The sequence below is a fragment of the Stegodyphus dumicola genome, chromosome X1, assembly GCF_044657685.1.
Source record: "Stegodyphus dumicola isolate Sdum_Otavi_A_Nest chromosome X1, ASM4465768v1".
In the NCBI taxonomy this organism is placed as follows: Eukaryota; Metazoa; Arthropoda; class Arachnida; order Araneae; family Eresidae; genus Stegodyphus; species Stegodyphus dumicola.
Window position 1 is genome coordinate 134,019,290 of NC_140780.1, and position 21,712 is coordinate 134,041,001.

Sequence of the window (21,712 nt, forward strand, 5' to 3'; positions counted from 1 at the left end):
AAAAATTAAATTTAATTAGTACTAAAAATACGTGCTAAATTATTGTTAAAATTTTGTTAAAATAATTAATACTTAAAATATTTTTTATAAATATTATAGCAAAATATTTTAAAATGAAACTAAGCTATAAAGTAAGTTATTAAGTTATGCATTTTATATATTTTAAAAATCATATTTCCGAAATCAATGCAAATCACATGTCAGCAATCATTTTACTGCTGAAATATGACTTTATTTATTATTTTTGAAGTAAGGACGAATTTATTTGAATTAATATCGTGACATAATCTGAAACATTTTACCGCATACAGTGCAAAAAGTAAAGTTTTCGCGAAGATGCGATTGCGTGAAGATGTAGTCACGGATAAAAATTGGGCGATTTTAAGAATTCCGAGAAAAAGTCCAATGTCAAAAGACGATGCATATCCATGCACAGACTTAGACTTAGACTCTATAATTGACCGAGCTATTGCGAAGAGCAATGTTGCCGGTTCCAAAATTAAGGCCCAAGGGCGCTTGACATAAATAAATCCGGACGTGGAGAAAATCTCAGATGAGAAAACGGAGATAAGGGGAAGAAGAGAAGTACCAAAAGGAGCAAGACAATCCAATCGGACAAGTTCGCAAAAGGTGACGAGCGATCATAGCTTTCAAGGAGGACCCAAGACAATGGAAATCAATGACAACAATACGAGAAGATACACTACAGCAATAGTTCCAATGACAAATTCAAATATAATTAAACAACATCAATCAGTAGTGCTAAATACAACACAATACAAAACAACTATACAACACAATTTAAATACAATTATTCAACGAAGCAACAGAAGAACTTCAATCAAAATCAGATGCATTGGAAGTGTAAATAGCTAACAATTGAGGATCTAAGTGAAAAAGTTGTCGTCTCCTCCCATGAAGGTGTGAGCTGCAAGTGGTCTGACGCTTCTATCTTCGAAGAGAATTTCATAATTAAAAACTTGGGAGTAATTAACAAAGTCACATTGCACAGCTTTGTTGAAGAATTTTTCATTAGATCTTCTGATGTAATCTGGAATCGTCTCAAGTTTTAAGTCTCTGTGTAAAAGTTTATTGCGGATAAGATAGTGAGAATCAGTAATAATGCGCAGAAATTTGTTTTTCACTACTTGTAATTGATGCAGTTGAGTTTGAGTGACCGTGTTCTAAGCAGGAGCAGCATAACAAAGTATCGGTCGAATGCAAGTGGTATATATATGTTTTTTGGTACGCAAGCTAAGATTTGAATATTTTCCAATGACCGGGAGAAATCTGCATATTATGCCCATGGCTTTGCTCTTGACACTATTAATGTGATTAGACCATGTGAGCCTTTGGTTCAAAATAATTCCTAAGTATTTGGCCTTTGTGACCAGAGGAACAGCTTCCTGAAAAAGGTAGAGGTCTTTAAAAGCAATGTTTTTCTTAGTTTTGCTAAGAATTAAAAGTTGTGATTTGCTAGCATTGATTTTTACTCGCCAATTTGTGCACCAGTCTTCTACGGCATAGAGGTAATTTTGCATTTTGTCTATTGCATGATTAGCTTGAATGGATTTAATTGCAATCGCCGTATCGTTGGCATAACATGCTAACAGAGAGTAATTGTCCAAACCAGGGTGAGGAAAATCTGATATGTAGAAAAGATATAGTACTGGACCGAGAATACTTCCTTGTGGGACGCTGGATCTTATAGGTCTTGAATTGGATTTTTCATTTCCTTGAGCGACGAAGAAAGTGCGGTTTTGCAAAAAGGAGAAGATCAGAAGAATGAGCTCTCTAGGAAGTCCCAAGTTGATAAGCTTGAAGACGAGCCCCTCATGCCAGACGCGGTCAAAGGCTATCCATGCACATTTAACGGCTGTCCAATATATATGACGGAAACGAACATCTGAGCTCGAGGCTTGCGCGTTTTGGCTAGCTGCCAAATTCAAACACGTTAGTTTTCTGCGCGATAAATTTCAGACTCCATCTTATTTTCAGGAATGTTTTCTTAACGGTTTTGCAATTCACCGTCGGAATTAAACACTGAAGAGCTTCAATACAGAAAGAGAACGACGTACAAAAATATAATGACGGCACTTTATTTTGAATTGAGGAGAAATCTTCGTGGTAATGGCGAATTTCTGCTTATTTTGTTTGCGAATGTATCTGCTTGCAACGTGCTAACATCGTCTATACAGTTAAATAGTGTTCTGTTTTGGTGTTTTATGTTTTTCCGGTGATTAAAATTATATTGTGGTTTTCCATTCTTCAGTGGCTCCAGCGGTGCAATATTTGGATACACGGGATTATCGTTATATTCAGATACACGGATTCGGTTATAACGTACTAAGTGCTATAGCGTATATCATTCATATTAATTGATTATTGTGTTCATGATACAGGTTGGTGCTCAGACTTTGCGCATACGTATAATCGGAAAAATAGTGTTAAGGAAAAATTAGCATTATTATGAAATATTGTAATCTATAATTATGCCATACTTAATTATGTAGTATTGAAAAACACTAAATATTTTTTTTATTGATTGCAAGTTGCAGTTTTATTTACTTGTCGTTTGGTATCTATTCTTCCAAACACTGTGTAATTCGCGTTTTTTTTTTTTTTTTTTTTTTTTTTTTTTTAAATTTTGCCGTTATGTATGTCTGTTAGATTATCTTAACAAATGAATGTTGGAAATTAGGTTTCGTTCTTTATTAAATTTATGAATATATTTATTATACTTAAATAAGTATATTAAGTAAGTCATTTAAGTATAATATATTCATAATTTAAGTATATTCTTTGCTTACATTTTATGTGCTTGTGATAACAAAGAAATTCATAATAATAGAAACAAAATGTTTCATCGTGTGCTATTTAACGAAGAGCTTACTTTAACGTAATTAGCTTACTATCGTATATTATATTATTTAAATTATTTCTGTACAGTATCAAAAGGAAAGTGATTGATTATAAAAAGTGCCTGAAATGATCATTGTAATCTAGCACTACTCTAAAATGTAGAAACTAAAAATAGGTAAATACATTTACATATGATCGAAAGAAATGGTGTTAAGAACCATCAGCATTACTAGTAAATACTGCAATCCATAATTATTGCACTTTTAATTGCTTAATATTTAAAAAACACAAATATTCTTTTATTAATTGGAAATTTTAGTTCTGCTACCTTCCTACTGCTATTTATACTTTCAAACACTACTAGTTCATGTTTTTTTCTTAAATAGTGCTGTCATGTATGTTGTTTGTAAGGTTATTATTTCATTTTAGATATGAATATGGAAAGTTATTAGATTTAGGTATGTTTTTGTATCAAATATGTTTGATCACATTTATTAACTACTTTATACTGTCTTTCATTTGCATATCTTGGAGATATAGAAGTTAATGGTTATATTTTTTACTGTGAAACGCGAATAAATTTATACTTGACTTCAGGTAAATTACTGATTATGTTACCTTAAAAACCACTTCCTAATTTATCATGACAGGGGCAATTTTCAATGCCTCTGAGATTTAACAGAAATAAATGTGATAATTGCTGTTATCCGAAACGCTCTTTTTTTTACCCACATATGCATCTTTACTTTTATTTATGTCTAATTGAGTTTTATTTACTTAAAACTTGCTATTTATGTTATATATTTATAATAACCACTTTCATAATTACTCTCACTTAAGGAAAAAAAATGATGAAATCTTAAATAATCATAACTTAGAATTTAAGTTATTTAAAAAATATAGTTAAAGTACTGAAAATAATTAAGACTATTATTAATTATGCATATTTAGTCTAAAGAGAAATTTAAAAACTATAGTTTAAAGTACTGAAAATAATTAAGGCTATTATTAATTATGCATATTTGGTCTAAGGAGAAAAAATTGTACTATCTTCTGGTTTTCAGGAAATGATAAAATATTTAAACTTTAGATAAATACAAGGACTACAAAATATATTAATTATTAAGCTTATTTTTCTGTATAAATCAATATGTAACACAAGGACATAATAACGACATTTTCACAACTGTTGCAAAAAGGTGGAATTTTGCGAACATTTAGGTGTCTATAAGACGTCGTGATACAATGCTTTGACAACCAAAATATCACCTGCGAAAGACGCAATAACGACGTCTATGCGACAAAAACCTTATCTGCAAAGACGTAATAAAGACGTCTTTGCAACGGTGTCAAAACAGTGGATGTTCACGGACATCTGGGCGTCTTAAAGACGACATATTGCAACGTTTTTGCAACGACATTCGCGACGAGTTTGCAACGACGTTACGATGTTGCTGTGCTATTTGGGGTAACCAGGTATACAGTTACCTAGGCAAATTAAATATGTATACAAAAGAACAAAGATTGCATCCACATCTCTTATTCTAAGATAAACGTTATTTGAAAAAATAGTAGAAGAAAATGATGTACGATATATTTCGCTTTGGAACATCCTTGTTAAATCCCTAGTAGACTTTCGTGCATTAAATTAGCTTAAACAAAATGCTTATGTTCTACGCAGCTGCCTACTTTCAATTTATGATCGTCTTTAGAAAGCCTTTTTGATGAATGGCGTACGCTGCAACAAGGTTAACGTGCTTTCTTAGAGTAAAAACTACAAGTGAGGAGTTACGGCTCAGTCCAAGGGAAGTTAGGGAGAGAACCGTTGACATTTTTGTTATGACATTTCCTAGACAAGTTTCATTTATGCAGTTAATTGCATTTCAGCATATTAATTCCAAAAATAAATTTTCATATTAAAAACATTGCACACAATGTAGAGCAAATAAAGACATTTGGAGAGAGAAAGATAAGAAAACCAACTAACGTCCTCACCTGGTTTTGAATCATGGATCTTCCAATTGCAAGCCGGACGTGCTACGACTTATACAAGAGATTACGTATGGGGAAAGTTGATAATTCCTTATATTCTCCTTCTTATCTAAAGAGCGACTGAGAAGAGGCAAAAGACCCACTCGACCGAATTTAGGTGACGACGAATTATCGACTATCACACTTTAATTCGGCCCCTAGGGTAGATAATCCTTCTTTGCTTTGCCCTTTCAATTAAACAAACGAACATTTTCCTATAAGACTTTTTTAATATATGTTTCACTTCTTTATGGAATCAGGAATTATATCGTTAGGAATTATTTCAACTTTGACATTAATAGCTGTTATTTTATTTAGGATTGTAACTGAATTACTGAATCGGTAAATATAATACTTCTCAAACTTTCGCTTTAATCTTCAAGATTTATGTCTTGCTTCACTTCATAAAAAATACGGAAAGCATTAAAATTAAGTCTTGCATTACACCACACGATCGTCATACATTTGGCATAAGTAACATTTTCAGAACTGAAATGAAAACTTCGCATTAGATCCAAATTTGCATAGGTTTATTTAAATGGAAATTTTGGATTTAAAGAAATTGTCAAGATAATGAAACAAACGTATACCAGTAATTCAACATTATTTCTCGCTGTAAAGCGATGTTTATTCTGGTTGTAAGCATAAAGGAAAATTAACTGCAAATAAATTTTGAAAAAGTATTGAAAAGCTCTTTTGATTTTTCTCAAGATAAAAAAAAATAGTCACAAGCAGTTTTGAAGCCCTTTATTGAAATTTATAAATATTCATGATGTGTTTGAAAGCATCATGTTTGCTATCAATTTTTAATCTGTCTAGTATCTTGCAACATCTATTTTTAATATTTTATTGCTCTTAAACTTCAGGTTCAGGTAATATGTTCTGTTAAGTTAAAAAAAAACTTTACAAATATCAAGATTAAATTCAAATTTTTGGATTAATTTGTTGTGTCTTTTAGGTTTTTTTAACATTTTAAAGTAAACTTATTTATCATTTAACATAACTTAATATTACCATTCAGTTTCCCACGATTATCTTTTCAAGGCTTCGAAAAATTACTATGCAACAAAATCCGACAAACCGTACTAAAAATGTATACCAAACAGTTAAACCCGCAATTGATGAACTAACACTGGCATTCCTATTTTATTGGTTTCTAATCAGGATATAACTTATGCATTAATATATTTTTCATTAATAACTTTAAATTGATTTAACTACAGTATAATTTTACTGCAAGTTCGCAGGAAAATTTAAAACTTTTAAAATATTCTAGAGAACCGTTCTTCTAAAATATCATGCCTGTCAGAAAGGGAATCTAATTTTCATATTCTTTGAAGCAGTAAAATTTAGCTCCTTAAATAGCATTAAGACAAACATTAATATTAGTTTTGCTAAATTAAATACACTATACCTTTTGTAATATATTCAAAACTACGCGTTTATTGTTAAATCATTTTAATCCTTCATTTTATTTTGTTTTCTAATAAAAAGGCCTTGGTAAACTATTACGCATGCAGAAGAATCTACTCAAATCAAGACTACTCGCAAAGAAAATTTCCTGCTTATGCTGAAATTCGAAGTTGCTTTAAGTTGCTAAAAGTTGCTTTAAGAACTAATTTCCTCGGAAGCAAAAAGAGTTTCCTTAAAAGCGAGAGTTGGAAGCTAATCTACATTTTAAATGTATACTGCCAACCAGTAAAGGAAACAGATTCAACTTAAAGCGGCCAAAATATTGTTTGCTTCAATAAATTTTACATAACACTTTTACAAAATACAGTGTGCTTTATACAGATCTGAAATTCATTTTACTTTCATGTACTGCAGAAGGCTGAACCAATATGGAATCTTGTGCTAGCATAAACTGCATATTTTATGCAAACCAATACTGATTTCTATTTAAGCACAGAAAACAGAATTAATGCAGTTACTGATATTATATAACATAAAATATTAACAAAACATTTACAAAAATATCCGGATATTCGCAATCCTTTGGACCCATTTTTCATAAAAAATAAAGAGTAAAATTGTTTTCATCATTTGTTTTTTGACACATTTTCCTTAGTAATATTGAAATAATATAATATGAGATATGATAGAGAATTAGGAAAGACATCGCAAATAAAGAAGTAAAAACATGTAGAGACATTAGGTAATTTTTTGGTGGCCGGAGAGATGAAAAATTAGCAACCGCCTTCGCCGGGAATCGAGCCACGGTTTTCTGGAATACCGGCCCGGCGTACAGAACGACTACACCACGAAGGCATGCTAGGAAAGTGGGAGAAATACCTTACAAACATTCATAAAAATAACGAAAATATTGGCGTAATATTAACGAAAAACATGTATTGGAACGTGTTTCATTTGAAGTAGTTTCGTGCATTATTTTATAATACTTCTGGGTTTTGATTCCTTGCATATTCATGTTAGCCGATAGAAAGAAAGAAAGTTTCTCAATCGGAAACCACGCAGCACTTTTCGTAAATACTGCATTAGTTTACTGCGGTTATCTTTATACCAATTTATATTAAATCTTCAGATTATCTTCAACACTTTTCTTAACGAAATAATAAAACTGAAACTGTACATAGCAGTGGTTATTAATAATGTAACAGTTTTCTTACGTATGAGGAATTTCATTGTGTTGCAAATTGTTATTGGCATACGCTTCAAACAAGCTAATTAGGCACTATTCCTGCAACAATAAATGCTATAATTTGATAAGATCTCATTTCACCATGAAAATGCATTTATAATACATACAAACAGATAAGAAATGTTGAAACATTTTAATTGAATACATTAATAAGATACGCATTGAATTTACATTACTCAGTTAAAATGTATGAATTTTGAATAATTTCTTCACTTTTAGAGTGGTGCAAAAATCAATATATCTGACGGATCTTGTCCGGAACGTATAGTTACTGTAACTGGGTGCACTGATGCCATTCTCAAGGCTTTTTCTCTCATTGCACGGAAATTCGAAGAGGTAAAATTCTTTAAAGCTTTCACTCTCTTATATGAAATATAATTTCAAACTAATAACTCCAACTTGTTTGTTTATAGGATCTGCAGAATACAACTGCTGGAATCAATGTTCCGAAACCTCCAGTCACTCTGCGGCTCATCGTCCCTGCTAGTCAGTGTGGTTCCCTTATCGGTAAAGGTGGCTCTAAAATCAAGGAAATTAGAGAGGTGACTTTCCTTTAAGATTTAGTTGTTAGGTTGCTTAACAGTGGACTTCCGGATATCTTATTTTAGTTTGATATCTTGAAAGTAATTTAACTCTGGTATTTTTCAGGTCACAGGAGCCTCGATTCAAGTAGCCAGCGAAATGCTGCCTAACTCGACGGAACGAGCTGTCACACTTTCGGGCACTGCAGAAGCCATCAGCAAATGCATCTATCAGATATGCTGCGTTATGATGGAAGTAAGTCCGGTTTAAATTTCGAAAACTGATCAATGCTATTTAAAAAAACAATATGAATTTGAAACCTTTCAGTCATATGAATGTCCATTCCGACCAATCTCTGCTTCATTCGTTTATAGAAATTTCTTGGTAATAATTATTAATGCCTGGAAAAAATTACTGCTGTTTCTACAAAAAAAAAAAAAAAAAAAAAAAAAATTTCAAGTCACATATTAGATGTTTAACAAAATGAAAGTCCATGAAATCTACTTATTGAATTCAAATTTTTTATTTGAATTTAGTATGGTTATTGCACTGAGTCATTGATGGTAGATCAATGGACTGCTGCACATCACTGGGTAGATCGAATGGGATCATATGTATACCAATGTACGTACGCTTATACTCGTATGAGTTCGGAATACAACTATCTGTGCAGTAGTATCATATTATCCTATTGGTAACACCTTTCTTTTCATATTACAAATATTAGTTGGTTTCACTTTAAGTAATTATATATATATATATATTTAAAGAAGCAAATATATTTCATGACTCAATTTTATTGTTTTTCTAGTTTCATTCTATAGCAGTAAAGCTTCTAGAACTCAATCCATGTTTTATTCGATGTTTAATTTGAGATTTTAGTCACCAAATTTTAAGGACAAATTTCACTTTCTTTTCCTAATTTTACATACGTGAAAATGCAGGAGTTTGAAATCGTCTTCCTTTTTATAGAAAAAGGATATGTCAAAATAATTGTCTTTCCAAATTCGTTCTAAAACAATAGTTTAATTATCAGTTTTCGCTTATAAATGCAGTTCGCATGTTGCAGGGAAATTACCACAGTCACTGAGTAGTAAAGATAATCATATCCTGTTACAGTCCGAGAATATTTAAATTCAGCCGAACGAATTCCAAATATGGTAATGTTCCCTTACCTTTGCGTCCATTACATTCTCATCATACGAAACAAAATTATCACCCCCACAATATCTAAAATAATCTCACATTTGCAAAGCACTTGAGAATTTGACTTCTTCCACATAATTTTGGATGATATTTTAATCTGTCTTACGAGTCCTTATTTAGTATGGGAAGAGCAATTGTCATCATATTAAATTATTTTCCGTCCTTAATCTACAACAATTATTTTCCACCTGGCATAAGTAGTTTCTTTCATTGAACTGCCATTTTCATATACTGTTGAACAATTCTTAATTCATGCCATATAACCTGCTGCTAGCGATTTGTTAAGGTAGAGAAGCTAGCTACGGGTGAACAGGTGAAAGTAGGTTCGGACACCCGGGCGGCTTACATAGAATTGATCAGGTATTGTCCGGCTCGTGCAACTGACTCGAGTAGCACTCCCCGGTGCTCTACAAGGGCCGCATCGGGAGTTTGTCGGATTTATATTCTACTTAGCCATTGACATTAGTGCTTAATTAATTAACACGCATAATACATTAATTACAATAACAAATTAAATACGTAATACAGATTATACAAAATATATATAAATAATACAAAGCACAAAATTACTCAAATTATTTCGTAACGAAATTTACTATTGCAATACTTTAAACATCAAATATAGAATGCTATACTAATTCAGAAGTCAAACAACCAAAATCAGCGTTATATTTTCAAATTTTCACAGGACTACTTTCGATCGTTTCACCGAACCACCATCCTCATCTGCAAAAATGCAAATGAACGAGATAGGATAGCCATTGACATTAGTGCTTAATTAATTAACACGCATAATACATTAATTACAATAACAAATTAAATACGTAATACAGATTATACAAAATATATATAAATAATAATATGATCAGATAAGATAAGAAAACCTGAACAGAAAATAAGCTAGTGGCGCCATCTGTTGATGAAACCAGAACTAAAACATAATTTTTTTAAAGGCCGAAGGCAAAATGGATTGGAATTATGATCGTTAACTAGAACAGAAGGATTTTTTTTTTTTTTGAATGTGAAATTTTTCTAAAAAATCCAGTTCTCCAATGGAAGATGCTTTTTGAATAATTTTGGCAGCAGAAAAATTGAAAGTGTGATTTTCGGAACAACAATGTTGGGCAACAGAAGACTTCTGTGTTTCCTTTTCTCTAACGTATGCCTCATGTTCCTAGACGCGAAAATTTAAGGCTCCCTTAGTTTGGCCACTGTAAATTAAACCACACTGGCAAAGAATCCTATAAATACCCTATGTATTCATATCCGGAATGGGGTCCTTGAGTATAGAGTTCGGAATTTTATTGATGGGAGAATAAACGACCCGAAAGTTAAATTTCTGCAAAATATGTGCAACTTTATAGCTAATTGATGGAAAGAAAGGAATGACAACAGAATTTGTATAATCTCCTAAAACAAAAGTGTGCCTTTTAGTGTGTTGAGATGAGAATTTTTTAACTGCTTGATTAATAATGTTGGGTGAAAAGCCCCTGTCAATAGCTATTGCTTTTAAATAATTTAGTTCTTCATCAAGGGCTAGTTTGGAGGAGCAAACTTGAAGAGCACGGAAAACATAGGAATAAAATGAAGCTAACTTTTGTTTAGTCGGATGACATGATTTAAAGTGTGGTGGAAGGCAAACCGATGAAGGTTTACGGTAAACTGTAGTACTGAAGTTGGATGTGTTACGTGTGACCAGAATGTCGAGAAACGGAAGAGAATTGCAAGTCTCAAGTTCAAAAGTGAACTGAATAGCAGGATCAATAGAATTCATTGTTGAAAGAACTCTATTTAAATCATCTTTATTACCTTCAAACAGGGTAAAAGTATCGTCTACGTAGCGGAACCATGCCGGGAAGTTTAAAGTTTCAAACAATTTTGATTCATAATAATGCATGTAGATATCAGCCAGGATGGGACTGAGGGGGCTACCCATGGCTAATCCCTCAGTTTGCTTGTAATATTTATTTTGGAAAACAAAATGTGTTTGTTTCAAACAGAGTTGAGTGAGAGAAATTAGCTCATCAATTTCGATGCAAGAGAAATGAAATTCGCGAAGTCTGGTTTCTAGACATCTTAATGCACCCTCCACTGGGACATTGGTGAATAATGATTTTACGTCAAAAGAAACCATGAGTAAATTTCTAGGAGAAATGTTTTTAAAATTTTTTACAAACTCTATTGGATTTTTTATGATGTAAATGTTATTGTCTAATAGAGTTGAAAATCTAGAAACTAAATATTTATCTAATGGATACAAGGCAGTACCTAAATTTGATACAATAGGGCGGAAAGGAATACCACTTTTATGAATTTTGGGAAGAGCATATAATCTAGCAGAATTCGCAACAGATGGGATGAGCGAATGTTTTAAGTTGCTTGAAATGATTTGTGAAGAGTTGATCGCAGTTTTCATTTTTGACAGGTCCGAAGGTGAAGGATCTTTAGGGATCGGGTTATATGGTCCTTCGTTTAAAAGTTTAGTGACACCATCGATGTAAGTTTTCTTATCCATGACGACTATCTGGCCACCTTTGTCGGCCTTTGAAATGATAATATCCGGGTTAGAATGAATTTCGCACATTGTAGCTCTTTCTCTCGCAGTTAGAATTGGTTTCAAAGGTTTACTATTGAATTTCACATTGTGAGGGATAAGATGCCTAATCGTTTTTTTCTGTGAATCTGAAACTTTACTGAACTTCAAAGCTTTTCCGAGATAGGAGCCAAAATCTTTGGAATCGAGGGTTTACAGGTTTGAGAGAAGTTAAAATTATATTTTGGAATTCTCTCTTGTTCTTCTGATAAACTAACATTAGAAATATTAACTATTGGCTTAATGTTTACAATGGGAAGATTTTTTAAACTACTTGAACTGGAAGACTGTAAAAGAAGTTTTTCGAATTTAACTGCAAGGGTGTTTTTATGACGGTTAACTGCATTCTCCGTTCTAGACCAAGACTTTTGTTCAAGGGCAGTGAATTTTAGATATGAATTAGCGAGTTCCAGATAAAGCTTATAGAGCTCATGTTCAATTTTGGACAATTGTTGACGTGTATCCCTTATGATGGACCGAAGTAAGGCAAGCTTGCAGTTTAACAGAATTCTTGAAACGCGACTGGAAGGTTTTCGATTAGATTTGATTTGAATGATATTGGGAATTAATTTTTTACATTTACACTTAAGTAAAAAATCAAGATGTTTCAGGAATTTTTGCCGTTTCAGGCGTAATTTAGTGAAACGATTAATGGATGAAGGCATGTAAACAATGCAAACTAAATTAACTAACCAATCATAAAGCACACACAAAACAGCAGAAAAATCCCACACTGAAACGAATAAAAAGCAAAACGTTTGCAACCAAAATGCATGAAATCAGGCAAGCAAAACACAATATCCAAATATGCGAAACAAACAGAAATTCAAAATTGCAAAGTAGTACTTACCGAAACCCGTGCAATAACAAAATGGAGGCCACACCACGTGCAAAAAAGGAAGAGAAAAATAAGCCGTTCTCGGCTCCGAAACACATACAAACGCAAGACGACGAAACCCACGTGGAAAAAAGAAAGCAAAAATAAGCCTGTTTGTTATTTAAGACACAATAACACGCCGAACAAATACTAATTCAGAAGTCAAACAACAAAAATCAGCGATATATTTTCAAATTTTCACAGGACTAGTTTCGATGGTTTTACCGAACCACCATCCTCAGCTGCAAAAACGCAAATGAACGAGATAGGATATAATGATAAGATAAGAAAGCCTGGACAGAAAATAAGCTAGTGGCGCCATCTGTTGATGAAACCAGAACTAAAACATAATTTCTTTAAAGGCCGAAGGCAAAGATAGATTGGAATTAGGATCGTTAACTAGAACAGAAAGATTTTTTTGAATGTGAAATGCCTCTAGAAAATCCAGTTCTCCAATGGAAGATGTTTTTTGAATAATTTTCGTAGCAGAAAAATTGAAAGTGTGATTTTCGGACCAACAATGTTGGGCAACAGAAGGCCAACAGAGAGCCTTAAAATTTCGCTTCAAGGAACATGAGGCATATGTTAAAAAAAAGGAAACACAGAAGTTTTTTGTTGCCCAACATTGTTGGTCCGAAAATCACACTTTCAATTTTTCTGGTGCCAAAATTATTCAAAAAAACATCTTCAATTGGAGAACTGGATTTTTTAGAACCATTTCACATTCAAAAAAAATCCTTCTGTTCTATTTAACGATCCTAATTCTAATCCATCTTTGCCTTCGGCCTTTAAAGAAATTATGTTTTAGTTCTGGTTTCATCATCAGATGGCGCCACTAGCTTATTTTCTGTCTAGGCTTTCTTATCTTATCTGATCATTATATCCTATCTCGTTCATTTTCGCTTTTGCAGATGAGGATGGTGGTTCGGTAAAACGATCGAAACTAGTCCTTTGAAAATTTGAAAATATAACGCTGATTTTTGTTGTTTGACTTCTGAATTAGTATTTGTTCGGTGTGTTATTGTGTCTTAATTATAGAATGCTATATTCATTAGGTACATATGCTAAACTCAATATACATGCTATTCATTAAATACATTTTACATTGTCCGTCACACATTATATTAAGGGCAGTAGTTCTTTTTATATTATACAGTACTGGACTCTCTGTGTACTATCTATAATTATCGGTACTACTTACTCATTACATTCAATACTGCTGTCATTACTATGTCATCCATACTAGACGCTTTGCGCTCCGTTACGGATAGTACTACAGTCATTGTATGCAGTAGTACTATATGTAGTACATATGCTCTTCCCTGTGCCTTTTTCTTTACACAGAAGCACATTAATCAGCATGGAAAAGGTCCCGCCCTAGTGCGTCTAGTTAATACATTTACATTTTTTAATTTCTTAAGGACGGCCGGCTACTTGATGAAGAATTGCTTAAATGGATCATCAGTTAGGTACAGGACAGGACTAAGTGTGGGAAACACCAACACATCGCCATTGGCAGAACTGGTGTTGCTTCTTCACACTAACCGTCTTGAGAACACCACCTCCACAGGTCGTACTTACGCCACTCATCGGTGTTAATTAAAAAGTTATCATTAGGGCATACAGAACTTGCGGTACAGATCATGGCCAGGAGATACAGTTCCTGATGACAATGACATTACAATACAATACACACAGTTGATGGTGAAATATAAATATAAGTATATGTACACAAATAAACACAACTAAATAAATAGAATTGAATGGAAAACATTAAACATTATTATCTTGGTTAACTTATTGCGATATTAATGTGATGTTTTTGGGACAGTGTAATAAATATTTGAGAATTGCATTGTGGGTGCCGTGGGTTTAAGTTGATAGGTTTGCTCAGTGTGCAGTGTCAGTACGGAGTTGAAGTTCATAGATGGTTCACAGTTCATTGACAGTTCATGAAAAGTTCATGGATTGAGTCAGAGTTCATACATACAGTAGGGTGGCGTTTATTCCAGAGAAGGAGAAGAAGCACTTATATCAGTTATGGTGCACACAGTTCCAGGCCGTGACGATGGAGTGTATCAATTATGTTTTTTATACTAATGTGGACTTTCCGGTGATTTATCAGGAAGCGTCTGAAGTCTGTTCCTGGTGCTGTGGGATGGCAGATATGATGGTCTGCTGTTATTGGGCATTGGAATAAATATTGGTTTGGATCACCCGGATTGCCACAAACGCATATTTCAGTCTCTGAAAGGTTTCGTTCATAGAAGTACTTTGGGTACAGTCCATGACCAAAGATATATTGAGAGAGATAATAATTATAAATGGTTCGCTCAATATCGACACATGGGAGAAGTGAATGCGTCCTTCTGCCTTGCGGTCCTTGGTCCCATTGTCTCTGCCACTGTTCTTTGGCCATCACTTTTAACGTAAACTTCAGTGTGGAGCGTGGGCATGGGATGTGGATGGTAGTGCCTGACTGTTCGAGGGCTGCCTGCCTTGCCAGGAAGTCCGCTCTTTCATTCCCGCCGCAATTACTATGACCTTTCGTCCATGTAACAACGAAGTTCTTTTGGCTGGAATTCATAGTTATTTGTCCCGCTTTTGGTGAATTTGTGCAGGGATTTTTAATAGCATAGATTGATTATCGCCTGTCACTGACCATATGGACTGTGTACGTTGGTATTTGGTGGAGCTCTTGCATACTGTAGAGGATTGCTATCAGTTCAGCTTGGTGCACGCTGTTTAGATCTCTAAGGTGTCCTTGCCATTCTGTGTTTGAGCTAAGGTTGTATTGGATGGTTGCAGAGGTGCCAAACTTTTGTTCGATCTTTGAGCAGTCAGTGAAAGCAGTGTATTCCGTTGTGGGTGGTAGTTTGTTGAAAATGCAGTGCAGGTTTTGGAGATTCAAAGCTGGGTGATGAAAGTACTTTTTAGGCTGATCTTCGTAGTCTATTGGGTGGAATGTGGTACCATTGAAGATAGTTGTTTTTTTTTAGTTGGAGGACTACTGCGGAGATTGCTTCCATTTGTGCTTGGATTGGGAGCGGGAGCACACCTGCCAGTGTCTGTAGGGCGTTGTTAGAGGTAGTTGAGAATGCTCTGGTGATATCTATAAGGAAAGGTCTTTGTATGGCGTTTAGAGCTCGCACCTTTCTGGTGGTCATAGGTATTGCTCAAATAGCGGCTCCATATGTGATGATCTTGTTCACCACGGTTGTAAGTAGTATTTTCATAATTCGGTGGTTCAAGTAACCACGAGTTACCCATGAGTAACCACGCATTGTCTTCAGAGCTTGTGCTATTTTCATAGTGATGAATTTTTTGTATTGTGTAAGCGCTGAATCCAGTTGAACTGGTTATTTCAATGGTGAGGCCGAGGTAGTTAATCGTTTTCACGCATCGAATCCTGTAGTTGTCTATTTTAAATGTGGGATTTCGAGTTATAGTTCGCCCCGGTTTGTGGACAATCACTGCCTGCGATTTTTGGTGTGAGATCTGCAGTTTTATTCTTTTGCAAAGAGCGTTAAAAATTTGAAGGGTCCTATTGCAGTTTTCCTGGAGTTGTTCTCTGGTGCGGCCGTTGATGATGAAAGCTACATCATCTGCAAATGCTACGATTTTTGGGTCGGCAGGCCAGTGATGATCGATAATATGGTTAAAGGTGAAATTCCAAAGGTCCGCGCACATACACGATCCGTGTGGACATCCTCATGCTTGTTGATTTGTGATGATCAAGGTTGTTGTGGAGTACTATGCTTTTTCTATTATGCAGGTAGTCAGTTGTTGTTAGATATAGGTTTCTTCGACATTGAAGGTCTCTGAGGACCTGCTTGACAGTAGGCTACCAGAGGGAAACAATACATGGTATTTCAGTCGGTTTATGAGGAGTCTTTCGAGTCATTTTCCAATAGCTGGTAGAAGATTGATTGGGTGGTACGAGCTTGGATCCTCTGGATTATTGTTCTTCTTTGAAAAGAGCACTATTTGTCCAATTTTGAAACAATCGGGAAAACAGTGGTGAGCCAGACATTTGTTGTACAATTTGAACAAAATTTCTGGAGATGCTTTGCTGATGAGCTTAAGGACTTGGTTATTAATGCCGTCGGGTTCTGGTGCTTTGGCGTTGTTAAGGGATTTTACGATTTGAAGCATTTCCTTTCTTGTAAATGGATTGTCATCTGGTGTGTTTGGTGTTTGTGTGGATGCTCTTAGTTCTTTTTGCTCCGGTGTATCTTCTGCACTGTCGTCTTGCAAGAAGACTTGGTCCAGGATACCGTTGATGGTGGTGCTCGTGAGGTCCGTGCCATTACTTTGTGATGTATTGGTTTTTGCGTGGATTTGTGTTGGTTTATAAATCTTGGAAGTGGTTATTTTCTAAAGGGCTCCATAGGTAGTTTGATTTTTAGTACAGTAGGTAGTCCAGGATTTTAGTTTTGCTTCATTTAGTTTCTTTTTTAGATCGCACGTTGCTTGTTATAGTTGATCCATGCTGCTTTGCGTTCATCGGTCGTTCTCCTTTTCATTTTTCGTCTTAGAGCTTTGGTTTTTTGGCGCTCTGCTCGTAGTTCCTTGATTCACCAGTTGGACTTCGTGTTGTGGTTGACTGTTTTGATTTCCAGGGACGTATGGCTGATTTCTTGGCTATGCTTGATAAGAGTTGTGGCAAATGCATTAGCTTCATCTTTGGAGTTGATGCTTTGAATTTCATGGAGAATGATATGTGCTTTGGAGTTCAGAGCTTTAGTAAGTTTTTTTCTGCATTTCGGTTTATGCGATAACGTATCGTTTGAGTGTGCGAAACCTCGAATGCGATTTCAAAATTTCAAAAGTAATTATTTGATGGTCTGAGATGGACTCATCTTCGCAAAGCGAGGATTGTTAATCATGTGGATTAAGTGATGGGAAGAGAGTGTTAGGTCTGGCCACCTTTTCCCGTTGATTGTGACAAAGGTTGGCGGGTCTTCTGGAGTATTGTGTAGTATGAGGTTATGGGCGTTGATGGAAATCTTCCATCAGCATGCCTCCGGTTTTGCTTCGGGGATAACCCCATAAATTATTGTGAGCGTTAAAATCTCCAGAAATCAAATGTTGGCGTGGGTGTCTTTGAAGTATATGGTGGAGATCAGCTAGGTACACAAGGACAAGTACGCCAGAGACCGAACCTTCGACCTGGAGATATCCTTACAAAGTTTAGATGAAACGGGCTCTAGATGGGACTTATCAGTGGCGGCGCAGACCCCACAGTCCCTGCCCGGCTTTATACATAGCCTCGACAAGGTAAAAATGCTAAATACGAAGAAGAAGATACACTATGTCACCTTTGCCTCGGGGCACCACTCCCTCAGCATCAGTTAATTCATGATCGGTACTTTGCCTTACTCTGTCAGTCCCCGTCATTGGGACTATGAGGGCCAAACCCCCATCGAAAAGCCCCGCTTATATCTACATATCAGCCCCACGACAGCCGGGGGAACGGACACGACAGTACCAGTACGGTCCCTGCCAAGCCCGAACCTACCTGAGTACAATACTCGGTTTCTAGTCCTGTGAAGAGTGTTTGTATACCCCAGTGGTTGAGACTGCCTAGGTACAGATCCTAACCAGTACTTCCCAGGACGTCTCCTGAGTCAACCCCCTGGGGGGATTAGACATAGATCTCCGATCTGATACCAGCCTTGCAGGATTGTGATATCTATGGTCCAGAGACCCTCGTCCAAGCGGGCGCAACCGCCGCAGTCCCCGTCCGGTTTTATACAAAGCATGAAAAACGCTAGCAAAAACGTACGATACAAAAATAGGTACACAAGACACCTTTGCCATCGGGAACCATTCCATTGTTTGTCTATTTGGTGCTCTGTTCACTCTGTCAGTCCCCGTCACGAGGACTGAATGGAGTCAGCCCCACGGATCAGCTAGGTATTTGGTCGGATCAGCTAGGTACATGCATCACTCAAGATAGCTAGGTACAGGTGTCCCGCCGCAGATGTACAATTTTTCACGTGATATCAGATCAGCGTTTGATGCAGATGCGGTTCAAAATTAAATATTCTCCGGCAACAATCGTTAATGGTTCATTATTGCTCCTTTCAGGAACGATGGAAGAAATAATAGTCCTGTGTGAGGAACATGATAACATCAAAATCTTTTAAGCATTATATGCCATTTCTAAGGAATTTCGTTGAGCTAACCACGGTCCTGGCATTTTCTCGAGTTAAGATCAACCCAAAGATATCAACATACTTCATATGGTCCTCAATTTGTCTGTTGTTGACTACGCAAGAAGCAAAGCAAACTAAACGATCATATATTTATGCGAAGAAAAGAAAAGCAAGCATGTTGTTGATACAATATGGCCGATACTGTTTTCAGAGTAGTCTCATAATTATTTTCTAGAGTAAAAATAGGAGCTCCGTAATTTATTCGCTAAAAAAGTTTTAAAAGTACAAGACATTGTAAATTTTAATAAATTAGAATGATTTTTCCATACAATGAAATGTATACTTATAAAATGCGCAGAGACAATTTTAAAGGATCCGATACGAAAACATAACATTTTTAACTACAGACAAAAGAAAAAAAAAGAAGCATTTAATTTGCAAACATTTATGACCAGGCTTATTCTTCTAGCACTTCATTGAAAGAAACGTTAATTTAACACACAATAGAATAAAATATTCAAGTCAACAACTTCATAATTGAACAACTGTGAAATAAAAAAGGGAAAAGAAGGTATACATATATATTTATATAGGTATTTTGGCTAATATTTTGTTAGATCATAAAGTTCGGAAGGAAAATTTTTTTTTCATTTTGAATTATCTTACTTGTCTGGTTCTCGTACCATGCCAAGTTTACGAATTTTATTGTGGCCAAATGGCAAGGGCTGTGCCTGTCATTCGTTTAGACCTTGGGAATTATATAGGCGCAGAAAGAATTCCCTCCGCTCAACTCCAATTTTAAAGGAAAATCACCTCAAAAACGGATCTGAAGGTCTCCTCCTATTTTCCTGCCATCAACCTCTTAACAGGACATAGGCTGGACAGTATTTTATGTTCCACTATCTCGCAAAAGCTTTTCACGCTTACAGGCATCCATGCATTCTCTGAGTTTCAAGTTCGGGCCCAAAGCTAGGCAGCTAGATGTCCTAAGACCCTGCCAATAGGGAGGCAAAATGTTTTCAAAAAATGCTTTCATAAAATTTTTTCCGCAGGGTATTCAATGTAAAGTTATCTAAAAATTCCCATATCATATTAATTTGTTGCAGCAAAACAAGTAAATTGTTAAAGATGGGTAATGATGGTAAAGTAATTTAGCTGTAACAAGAAAAAATATTTTTATTAACAAATTCTGAATTTTAGGTTTAGCGTATGCTAAGGAAACAACATTATTTTGAGCTGAGCAGTTTATACTTTTCCAGCCAAACATGTTTAAATCCAAAATGAAAATGTAAAAATTCCCGTATAAAATATATTGCAGGCATTTTATTTCATTGTGCTTAGAAAGACAAGCGTAAAAGATATTCTGTACAGTCCTCTTGCTTACTTCTTTCAGATAAAAGCATTCAAAATACATTTGACCATTATTCGAGTTCTCTCCTTTTCCATTATGTTTCACTTCCTGCTTCCCCAAAAATGATTCACCCAAAAAAACGAGGAAGGTTATGATTACAGAACAAAGTTTTGAAATCGCTTTGCATTTCGCAGTTAGCGGCTACTCAAAAGATAAACAGTGGCACTTTACTCAAATTTTCCAGTTTTCATGACTGAAAAAAAAAGAAGACAGATAAGACTGCTTGTTGCTGGCAGACTTAAGGTAGACAAACGCGTGAACGTTAATAAACTTCCAGAGGGAAAGCTAGAAAAGCGTCTCTTGCAGGGGGGGAGGGGGAACTTTAAGTAAATGTAATTTATGACTCATGTTCTTCGCAATTACATAAGAGGATTACAGTTGTTTTATGTAATAAACGTGTCGAGTTAAGTGTCTGTCTGTTAACAATATGCTACTGTTTGTTTTCAGCGTGATGTTTCTTCTGATATGACTGTAGAAGAATGGAAATGTTATACTTGATTTTAACTTAAGAGTAGTAATTAACTTCTTAAGCATTTCCAAGAAAGTTTCCAACTAAAATTGATTTCAGTGGGTTGTAATACAATGTTTGATACTGAAATTTTACAAAACAATTTCTGTATTAGATGCTTATTGTGTAGAAATATAGCGACCAAGAATCCTGAATTGTATTGTACCCCGGAGTCGAACACGGAATCTCTAAAAATCAGTTTTGTATGTTGCTATTGTTACGGAAGAGGATGCATTGGATTATTTAACTTTAACGTTAGGTAAAGAAGACGAGAACTGCCTCAATCTCACCTAATTTTGACTAAGAGCACCTCAGGGGATCGTCCTTTTTTTTTCCTCTACCACCACCCTTTCGAAAGGACTTTCACATCTATAAATTTTAAGTACTCACATAACATAAAGATAATAGCTTATCTGGGATAAAATTCCGGTTTCAAAGACGCAGCATGTTCCTGATTTAATGCATGTAAGCACATTAAATAAAGTTAAAAGAATTAAAGGCGTCTGTCCCATATGTTGCTACCATCTGAGGTAGAGGTAGTATATTCGAATAGATTCAATGCGGGTTGCATTTGAATTCTTGCAATTAGAATACATTCGATTAGACTATCAAATGTTTACAAAGAGAATGTTTTAAAATCTGGTATATGTATATGAAAACATGTTAAAGATAGGTCAAACTACACAATATTTACAAGAAATAATAACGAGGTATACATTTACCACAAATGATAACTTTCGATGACACTCCACACTACTTTAAAAATTTTTTAATTATCTTCTGATATCTAATATCATGAAAAAATTAATTAAGTGCTGACTGTTTTTCTAACATAAAGTAATTAAGCAAAATGCTTCAGCTATCATACAGAAATATACTATG

At 35.0% G+C, this 21,712-nt stretch overlaps 1 protein-coding gene and 1 long non-coding RNA gene across 9 annotated transcripts in view; one reads left to right on the plus strand and one right to left on the minus strand.

The window, feature by feature from the left end:
* Positions 1 to 21,712, plus strand: part of LOC118185019 (poly(rC)-binding protein 3-like) — a 263,776-nt gene that overhangs the window by 170,747 nt on the left and 71,317 nt on the right. For all 8 annotated transcript variants that reach the window (XM_035354792.2, XM_085807094.1, XM_035354794.2 and 5 more), the window contains 3 exons: positions 7,772 to 7,888; positions 7,966 to 8,094; positions 8,201 to 8,329. In XM_035354792.2, coding sequence (XP_035210683.1) covers positions 7,772 to 7,888; positions 7,966 to 8,094; positions 8,201 to 8,329 — 375 coding nt within the window. The remainder of the gene's footprint in view (positions 1 to 7,771; positions 7,889 to 7,965; positions 8,095 to 8,200; positions 8,330 to 21,712) is intronic.
* The window catches only part of LOC146993270 (uncharacterized), a 118,303-nt gene that overhangs the window by 78,482 nt on the left and 18,109 nt on the right, over positions 1 to 21,712 (minus strand). The gene's annotated exons all lie outside the window — the stretch shown is intronic.